A 10803-nucleotide genomic window follows, 5' to 3' on the forward strand; every position below is an offset into this window, starting at 1 on the left:
TGGGTTAAATGCAGAGCACGAATTCGGAGTATGGGTCACCATATGTCCTTCACGTTATGTGTGCAAACAAAGGCAAGATCAAATGTGGGATTTGAGATGATAAATCAATAGCTTAAGAAATTCATCATAACTAATAGACAGTCGGCAGCTCCATATGAATACTTGATCTCTCTCAGTACAATAAATCCTGAGACATTTTGCTATTTTTGACTTAAACCTTTACAAATCGACAGTGATATGCTGCGCTTCTTCACTGAGCTTGTGATCATCCTGTCACGTCAGGATTACCTGACATGTGGAGTAGAAGAGATAAGTGCTGCTTTATGAATCGGGCTTAAGAAGGTTGACATGCTCTGCTCTGAACATTGTTGAAATGTCAACTCTGGTGAATTATGTTGATGTAAATATGCCATCAAAGTTAAAGCGCATTGATAATAAATCAGCATATTAGAATGATTTCTGAAGGATCATGTGACTCTAAAGACTGGAGAAAGAAATGGTGGCAGGGCATGTAAAATTGTGAACTAACTAATAATGATTAAAATAAAAATAAAAAAGTACTATGTATTGTTCATGTAAAAGGAACAGTAGCAAAAGCCTTCAAATTGGAAAATGGTGAAGACCATAGGTTTTAGGGTTTCTCTTTTCACTCTGTTTCTGTCTTACACTCTCTTAGTTGTGGGTGTGAAGCTTGACCTTGAGGCTTGGACCGACAAATTCAAGATCCTGGCGAGCAACCACACCAACAGCAACCGACAGAGCTCTCAAACGGTAAAATGAACACACACACACACACACACACATGGCTATACACAAGCACATGCTGCTCTTAATACTGTTGTTTCTGTCTGACAGTGTGGGCCAACCAGTGGCTGTGAAATGGACTGCGAAGCCAACAGTGATGTAAGAGACTCCTAATGCACTCAAATCAGTCAATACTGAGATCTAAAGCGCACATCCATACATTCACATCCTTCTTTTCAGACTTTGTCCATTAAGTGTAGCCGATTAATCCAGTGATTTTCTATTAAAACGACTGATTAATGATGGCAACAGTAATGCGATCACTTGAAGCAATCCGTCTTTCTTTGCAGGACTTGCTTTGTTATTTGATAGATGATGGCGGCTTCCTCGTCATGTCCAATCAGAAAGACTACTTGAATAAGGTCAGAACGTTCAACAGCTTAGTAAAGTAAAAAAAGACTGTGTTTGCTTCTGTTTCTCACTCTGTGCTCTTCCTTTCCAATCTGTAGATCGGGATGTTCTTCGGCGAGGTCGATGCCACCCTGTTTTACGCCCTCTATAACAACTCCTTCTACAAACGCAAGCAGTCTTACGACTATCAGTCGGTGTGTGCCCCCATGCCCAGCAGCAACACAGGGGCCGCCCCGCGAGGAGTGTTTGTGGTACGAGCGTGGATGGACGGGATAAGTCAATGCATCCTAATAATCTGATTCAATCTTAACCAGACACCTCATTCGATCCAATTGAAATCTAATTGAAAGGGCTGGTATAGATTTTAAAAAATCTGTTAAAAAAGAAAATTGACGAATAGATGCATAAAGAGATGTGTGCATAGGGTAGGTGAGTATTTGGCATGTGGCATGATCAAATCTAATGTGTTTTCTCTCAGCCTACTATTGCTGATGTGTTAAATGTTGCCTGGTGGACGTCAGCAGCTGCCTGGTGAGTTTCTGTCTTAAAGTCAATTCTAATGTCTGATCTCAATGATGTAGCAGCTTGAAAACATGTGCAAACATCATAGGCTCATACTCATTAATTTGTGTGTGTCCTAAATTGTGTGGGAAACGTTTATAAATCATACAGAATTATTATTTGTATTTTTTATTTTTTTGAGAATGTAAAAATGTCAGTAAAAATCAAGATCATGAGGGGTAGGTTTAGGTGTAGGGCAATAGAATATATGGTTTGTGCAGTATAAGGATAGTAAACCAGACGTGTGTGTTGTCCTTTATAGGTCACTGCTGCAGCAGATGCTGTATGGATTCACCTATCAGAGTTGGTTCATGACAGGTGTGTGACGTTTAAATTGATTTTAAAAGGGCTTTGTTTAAGTGAATCAATAAGAAGACTGATCTAACATGTGGTAATGTAGATGAGGTGGATGCTGAAGGAATGGAGTCTAGAGAGACCAGCTGTGTGACGGTACAGACACAGTTTTACTTCAGTAACATCAGCAGCTCCTACAACATACTGCAGGACTGTGACAACTGCTCCAGGTCAGACTCACAGCTGTCATGCGGGCAGTATACATCATATTCATACAGACTTCAGGCGGTTGTTAATAAGAATGTCTGTTTTACAGGTTAATTCATGCTAGGAGAATAAACAACACCAACCTGCTGTTTGTGGTGGCTGAAAAACTGTCCTGCGACTCCTGTGAAATAGAGAAACTGTCTCAGGTGGAGACAGAATGTATCCTTACCCATAAACGTGCATTTCTTGCATTGGTTTTAATTTCTGAAATGATGATGCAATGTAAGCTGCTGTTCAAACATTTGGGTTTGGTTGCATTTATTTGATCAACATTTTTTTTTTTAAATATTATTGCATATATTTTTTCTGTTGTAATATATTTTATATTGTAATTTATTCCTGTTCTTCGTAATTTATTACTTCAGTTTTACATGATCCTTCAGAAATCTATGTAATATGCTGATTTTCTACTCAAGAAACATTTCTTATTATCAGTGTTTAAAAACTGTGTAAACTGTGATCAATTCTGTTTTTCCAGATTTTTTGATGAATATTAAAACCACCCCAACCCTAAACTTTTGAACAGTAGTGTAAAATTAAAAAATAATAAAACAAAATTCCTTAACACCCACTGTTTCTCAGACAAAGAAACAAATTCATGCGAGACAATAGCCACTGCCCGGTATAGAAAAGGAACCACTAACTGTTTCGACTACAGTGTTTTAGTGAGTACACATGCACATTTCCACTTGTTTATTCAAAGAAATCTTCTGGAATTTTTTACAGTTGAATGTCTATGGATGGCATAATGAGCTCTGTAAACCCCGCCCACAAAAATAACATCAGTGATGCATAACCAAGACAGTTTAAGTAGCAAATAGATTAAACTTAGAATACGTGCCTAAATAAAAATTCAACTTTGACAATCCTGCATTTAAACCCACCAGAATACTTGTAAGTGCATTAATGAAGACAAATTTCTCTCTTTCTCTTCCAGGAGAACACATCAGACTGTGGGCGGGGTCACTCGTTCCACCCCTCCCTCCTCACTTTACTCCTCCTCCAGCTCCTCCTCCTGTGTGTTGTGGCCCGCCCCTCTGTTTAACTCAATCCTCCTGTCCTCCTCTCCCTTCTTCTCGTCTCCTTAATTCCGCTTTTCTCCATTATCTCCCCATTGCTCTAGTCATAGGTAATATAAAGGGACTTCCTCCTGCCCTTATATGGAAGCCCAGTCGTACTGCTTCATCCACTTAGCTTCACAGGTTGTTGCTTAGTGACCGTTGCAGAACTTTATCGTCTCCTGCCAATCAAAAGCATTTGTGGAAGGAGCTAAAAGTGTCTTTGCGAAAACTGGAAGCTTGCGATGTGGAAACCGATGGCCATCTTGGTGTAAAATGACCTGGACTGTTCCCTCCTGCCTTTGTGGTCATAAGGGGGTTGGGTTTTGTTTGACTCCGCCTTTAAAGGGGAAAGGTCATCCTCATCGTCCTCATCTTCATCCTGTGACCCAATGTCGCGAGGCTACAGGACATTCTGACGCCGTCTAGTTTCCGGTAATAAGAAAATAACCAGAACTTAAGTGATTCTCAAAATAGTATCAATAACAACATGAGTATTGAAAACATACCTCCATATATTAGGGTATTTAATGAAAGGCTATTTATTCAGTTATCTTTTGTTTATTTATGCACTATATCTACTTCTTGCCAAAATGAGACTTGTTGTGTGGTCTAATTTTTCTAGCCAAATTAGGAGGTAAGAAAACCACAGAAAAAGAACGTAGTGAAATTAAAAAGGTATTGCACCATTCCTTCATCCATCACAAGGGCTTCATATATTTCTTATTCTATTTATATCACAACACTGATCCAATTAGGTTAGGCTTTTTATTTTATGTTTATTATTTGTATCACAAGATAAACTATATTGATGCCACGGTAATATAATATTTGCAGCTAATATGTATTAACGTGTTCATTTTTAAAAGACTAGTTCACCCAAAACAATTTTGTCCGATTTAATCAGCCTCATGCCGTTCCAAACACGCTTGCGGTTATTTTTTCACCAAATGAGAAATTTTTAAGAATCAGGATAGTGACCGTGATTTCCAGCTCCAAACAAAAACGTTTCATAAAGTCCCATAAAAGCAGTGAGCATGAAGTTGTCTGAAGTCATATGATAGCTTAGTGCTATGATCGGACCCAAAAGCTACTGAATAGCTTCAACTTGGAATATTGCGCATAAATCATATGGATTACTCTTACTGAATGGAAAACATTTAGGTGAACTGTTCCTTTAAATGAGATGTGCTAACGAAGAGATTTTTGATGGATTGAAATGCAATTTGAGTGTTTTTAGCAAGGATATGTGTTTGCAATCTTTGTAATTCTGTGCTGTACAGTTTTTCACAATCTCAGAATGTCAACCACATTTTGCATCACTTCACAACACATGCTTTTTGTTTGCACCATTATTTGCACTAATGGTCTGTGAATAGCAACCATGATCCTAGTCAATATGATCATTCATGAAGAAGAGAAATGTTTTATTTTTCATATGTAGGTTAGGCCCAAAACATACTCAATGCAAACATTTCTAGATGTATAGGCTGGATTAAATGTCATTAATGTGCCGATGCAATTGATGCATTTGCGTCTGCTTGCATACTTGTATAGAGTATGTTTCAGGCCTCATTATCTGTCATGACATTATATCATAGGTTGAAATGTTGATAATGCTATGAATCTTAAACAAAAATCCTTGTTTTGGACTCTTCATCAACCTTCTTTTAGCTGTGCCTTGATGCACTTTTATATTGGACAGCATTGAGCTTCACTTTCAGGCAGTTTAGTGCAGTAAAAGTCTTTTATGGGCCTTAAAACTCACAGGTTGTGTTTGACATCGAATACTATCGTACTGAATATTACATTCTTCATGTTATTTAAAAAATATGCATTAATATTCACAAATTAACATTTAAGTTTTACAACACAAGTTTTTTTTCTGGTCACACACCAACTACATTTGTCAGAATAAGCATTACAATAAATTGAATACTATATTTCCCATGATTAGTTGCGGCCTATTAAGAAAAACTGTTATTTTTGCCTTGGGTTTTTTTTTCAAAGTTTGTTTAAAAATGTCTGGTCAAATAATCAAGACAAGAGTGAAATAGTTAATAAGATAATCACACTTGATATTGCTTCTGGTCATTCATCACACCGGAAATGGCAGGTCAAGTTGAGTGCATTGCATTGTGGGATACTGTATCAAGTGTTCTACACATCTGGAAAACCTGCAGACTGTGTGCAATGTGCATACAGCAGAAATAGTATGGTTAGTATGCTAGTATGCTATTCCGGACACAGCTCGTGCCTCCAAACATCGTCAACTGATTGATTTAAGGGAATGCAATTAATTTAGTTTTTAATTTAGAGTATTTTTGAGCCGCAGTGTTTACCATAACCTTCAGCTTCATCCCTGCAATGTACCCAAACTTGACAAGCAGATTTATTTTGTCAGTAAACGGGGCTAAATCTTTCTCAGTTGCATTTTAGTGGCCATCACTCCTTGTTGGCCCCAATACCCAATGACCCCATGCTCCTTTAAACATTTCAAGTTCAGTAGCAAGAGGTTTAAAGATGGCTCATCGGTTTTAGGGTCATCTTTGTAAGAGCTTTTCATGCATTCAATGGAGGTGGTTCCTCACATAAATATGGGGATGGCTTTACTGCTGTAGTTTATATAAAATGTGAGCTTATTCGAGGTTTGCTGATGGTTGAGGAAGTGAATCTGTGTTTGCCGTTATGTGACATAACTGTGGAAATGGATAATTTTATGAGAAGTATTTTGAGAGTATTGTCAATTGTTTGTGTTGAAGGAATGATCTGTGTCAAACGAATGTTACATATCTGTCTGTCTCTTGGCAGAATCTGTTAAAGCCTGTTTTAGTTGCCTGTGCAATTTTAAAAGACAGCACTTAACATGTTAAACATTCCCTCTCTCTGTCTATTTTAAGTTAGTTCACCCAAAATGTATAATTTATTCAACCTCATGTCGTTTGGAAAGGACATCTCCATTTGTTTTATGAATGAAAGAAACTTATATATGCCATAAGGGTGAGAAAATTAGAATTCAGCTTGGGTGATCTATTATTTCTTTTCTGATTTTCTTGTATGTCAGGATGTCATGAATTTTTTAACACACATTATTTGAGAGGTGAAAATGCATGTGTGATGCTAGTGGACATGATTCTTACGTCACTTAGTTTGTTTGTCATCCACCTTCAGAACTAATTGGTTAAAGAGAAAATGAGGTATATATGTTAAGCTTGATTCAGTGGACTGTACATATCACTAATATCCAAACTAATCCTGACACTGTCACATGTGACTCCTGTTTATAATTCACATCCTGACTGGATTTATGAATCCATCTACAGTTTGAATATATATTTAGACCCCAGTCCTAGAAATGAAAAGAAAAAAAAACATTTCTGAAATATAAGTGCAATGACATATGTGGTACTGTTAAAAGAAAAAGAAAGTTTTAAAAAGACTGTTTAAGTTTCAGTATGATGTGCAAAGTTTAAGGGATAGTTCACCTGTAATTAATAATGTATCATTTATTCACCCTCAGGTTTTTCTGAACAAAATAAAAAATAGCTACCAGGGGCTTTCAAGCTCCGAAAAGGACATAATGCTCTATAAAAAATATCATAGAGGCTGTACATATTTCTTGTGCACTATATTACAAATTACTGAGAAGAATTTAAGTTATTCAGTAGAAAAAATAATAATAATCCTCTCAAATTAGATTTTGGGTGCATTCAAATGGTTTGGACTGATATGAGAGTAAGTAAATAATGACATAATAATTTCTGGGTGAACAATCCCTCTAACTCACAATTTTAATGTTGAAACATGTTAAACGGCTAATGTGTACCTCTTTCTTTGCCTGATTATGGAAACAATCTGCTATTTCCTTTCATATCAGGGCAAAGAGTGTTCCGAAAGGTGGAAATATGCCTTTTTCTTTATTCTGGTGAGTTGTTTTAAAACTTTGCCACACTTTTTTTAATTCCTGTATTTCATTTTTCGGGGGAAAGTGTGTAATTGTCTTAAAACTGGAGCACTGTCGATGTACAGGGGCACTGAACTGCCCAAATTAGGGAAACACATTTTGGCAAGACACTGCGATTAAATGATCATGAATGTGTCGGTCTTGTGTCACAATTCCAAGTACACTGTGGAACAAAAGTCGTTGTTTTTAAGTGGTCTGAAAGATTTGCTTTTGCCAAAAAAAAAAAAGAGAGAGAGAGAAAAAAAATAGTATTTAAAAAGAAAAGCTAAAAGAGGAAGCAGCTTACTCAAGGGGAGGGGCCTGATGCATAACCCGCCCACTGGGAGGAGTCTTTAGCTCAGACCCTACCCTGGCCCCTCCCCCTCCAAAGCAACATCATTGTAGGGGCGTTTCCATCAGCGAGACGTGTGTATGTGATTACGTAGTCTTTAGTCTGGTGCTCTGTGACAAATGTGTACAAAAAATATATATTAAAAAAACGTACAAAGGAGAAACTAAAGTGAGGTTTTAAAATGTTTTAAACAACAAAAAAATTGAAACACAGTCCTGCTGATAATAATCATGAGTTAAGGTCTGAAATCATGGTGAGTGCTTTTCTTCGTTGGTTTATTGGATTGTGTGTTGGGGGCTCAGTGCCTCGTCTCTGGGTCCATGTTGCTTTATTTTTTTGTACAGACAACAAAAAAAGACATGGGAAAATTTGTAAAATATTGTGTCTGTGACTCCTTGTAAAATATTTTCGAATTGTTTATTACAGAGAATCAGTTATTAAATAATGTTCATATTTTTCACTTCAGTGCATTGTGCAGTGGTTATTTTTCTGATGCAATCAACATGTTTTCAAGGTTCATTAGAAATATATAAACATAAATGTGATTTCGAAGTCATTGGTCCCAATTTTAACAAGTGGAGCATCATAATACTGTACTACATTCATAGGACATGCTTAAAATATATTGAATTATTCATTTTAGTTGCAGTTTTAATTTATCTGTCATTTGAAAACAAAAATTGCTGTGATAAAGGTAAATAATAAAAAGTAAAAAATTACACCATAGCCTATAGTTAAAAGTATGTTGACAGGCAGCATATTATCACAAAATCTACTGAAATTAATACTGCATCTGTTTTTGAAAAATAATGGTGAGAATTTAGTCAGCATAAAATCTAAATTGTCCCTCATTTACTGTAATTTCAGTTTCTTGTTACTTATTGAAGTGATGAATGTTATGAATGTTACTTATTAAAATGATTCTTCCTTGCTCATACTTTATTTTAAAAACAAAGGGTTCAAAACACCTAGTTTTCAGTCTAATTAGTTTCCAATGGTTAAAGTCAAGTCCCGTCCTATCTTCTTTGACTCAAAAGTTATGTAAACTGGTTTGCAAACAGCGTTTTATGTTGATTTTAGGTCTTTGACACACCTCTCAACACAAGTGTCATGCATCCACGTGAAAAGCATTGCAAATAATGGCACAAAAAAAAGTTTCTGACATAATCAGTTATTAAGTATGAAACTGGATGCACTTACGTAATTAACGTTTTAAATAGAACAATTTTACACTATTAAGGTTTTTTTTTAAAGATCCTGACAGCTGTAGGAAGTTCAGGACTGCCTTATGCCAGATCTCTGGATCTTCAAGGTAACAAGGATGCCCCACCCCCTTCATTACCACCACTTTGTGATTGGGCAGATGTCTCAGGTTGCTTAGCAATGCTTCTAAGCTGATCCTGTGCTGTGTCTGAAACAGCTCCCTATCTATCTTATCTGAGCTCAAAATGCTACTTGAGCAAGTGTCAAGATAATAAAAATAATAAATACATAAAATTATGAACATGTGTTGTGTGGTTATTTTTGTTCTCAGTGTTTTAACAGCATTGATAATTAGCATTGATTAATGATTAATAAAAGCATTACAAAAAAAAAAAAAAATATATATATATATATATACCATTGATGAAACCACAAAGCTGACATGGAGGTATGTATAATTGCAATATAAAGTCACTTGGAGTATTATTAATATTATTTTCTAAAGGTACATGTAAAAGTACATATGGCAATGTTTTTGCAACATCTCCAAGTCTCACGCGCATGTATACTTCTGAATCCGTTCACTTATTTGTTCACTCTCTGATAAAGTGATCTCAACTGCCATACATATATAAAGATTAGTGAATGAGTGAACAAGTGAGCGATTTCGGACACAGCTCTGGTCTCCATAAACTATAAGAGCTGGAGTCTGTACATGTACACAAGGATGAACATCTCTCATTTTTTAGCACATTTTAGAATAGATGGATGTGTGTTTCAGTTTCTTCTCTGATGGATTCATTCCTTTCTCACCTGTATGCTGCTGTACTGCTCTAATATGAACTACTCTGTGCAGATGGGAGCTACAGGGATGTAGGGCTTGACCTGCTCAGAGAGCTGGAAGAGGAACGGCAGCGAATACATGCAGCTGAGAGACGGACTGATGACCACCACAGGGCCGGTCTGCAGAGCCACACACACCTGTCTGAGAAACACACCTGAAGCCAGCTGACCCACTGGAGCCAGAGCCGCCTAAGAATGACCCAAACCTGAGGGAGCAACGACACAAATGAGCGGGTTTAGGGTGAAATCAGTGCATGTGTTAAAGTACTATATATATATATATATATATATATATATATACCATGGGTATTGAGGGTGGAAGAGAGCGCTGTTCTTTCACTCCAACCACCAACAACTCCTGCCAGCACTGAGACTTGAACATGAGACCTTTGGGTTACAAGTCCAAATCATAACCATTAGGCCCCAGATTTTGGCAGTACCACAATATGGAAGCGCCTGATCTTTCTGTGGAGATCTTTAGAAAGTAACTACAGTTGGAATAAGTCACACAGTATAAAATATTCCATCAATTTTGGTTTGTTAAAGTTCAATAATTCACCCATGGACCTGACTATGACATGGTAAAGGTTTTAACCAGTGTAAACTGCTACAGAGATTTAACTCCCGGAAGATTCTGTCAGTTTTACCAGAGAAACACATTGACCTCTAGAGGCTAACTATAAAACTTCAACCTCCATAAACGCTACATAAAAGTATTTTATGCTAATTATTAATTCATGATTTATTCTTGAATGACTAAACTGCAAGCAGCTTTTAAAATCACTATGCTGTCACTGCATTCAAACGATTCTAACATGTCATTAGCCTACAATTGTTTTGCCTTTTTGGTTGTTGTTTTTAATTATGATAGGCTAAATGGCTCATATTTAGCGTTTCACACGTTTTCTATTTGTGATGAGATTAAGATTGAAATAAAACGCTGTTTACATTTTAGCTAAGGCTACTTGTCGATGCGAATGCTGATTTGATTTGACACCTTCGGCGAGAATCGGTTCCTGATCACTTCTGAATGAATCTTGGGTTCATTTACACACGTTTAAAGTGTGGTTTGGTGTTATATAAGTGTGATCATATCATCAATCGTGTCAAACAGTACTCGTACATTT

At 36.7% G+C, this 10803-nt stretch overlaps 1 protein-coding gene across 2 annotated transcripts in view; it reads left to right on the plus strand.

Moving 5' to 3' along the window:
- LOC132151536 (voltage-dependent calcium channel subunit alpha-2/delta-2-like) overlaps window positions 1-5288 on the plus strand; it is a 216091-nt gene extending 210803 nt beyond the window's left edge. For both annotated transcript variants that reach the window (XM_059559713.1, XM_059559714.1), the window contains 10 exons: window positions 677-771; window positions 856-903; window positions 1095-1166; window positions 1254-1406; window positions 1634-1686; window positions 1979-2034; window positions 2117-2240; window positions 2327-2436; window positions 2860-2942; window positions 3215-5288. In XM_059559713.1, coding sequence (XP_059415696.1) covers window positions 677-771; window positions 856-903; window positions 1095-1166; window positions 1254-1406; window positions 1634-1686; window positions 1979-2034; window positions 2117-2240; window positions 2327-2436; window positions 2860-2942; window positions 3215-3322 — 902 coding nt within the window. In that variant the 3' untranslated portion in view covers window positions 3323-5288. The remainder of the gene's footprint in view (window positions 1-676; window positions 772-855; window positions 904-1094; window positions 1167-1253; window positions 1407-1633; window positions 1687-1978; window positions 2035-2116; window positions 2241-2326; window positions 2437-2859; window positions 2943-3214) is intronic.
- Window positions 5289-10803: the final 5515 nt, after the last annotated feature.

This window comes from Carassius carassius, chromosome 10 (assembly GCF_963082965.1).
Source record: "Carassius carassius chromosome 10, fCarCar2.1, whole genome shotgun sequence".
NCBI lineage: Eukaryota > Metazoa > Chordata > Actinopteri > Cypriniformes > Cyprinidae > Carassius > Carassius carassius.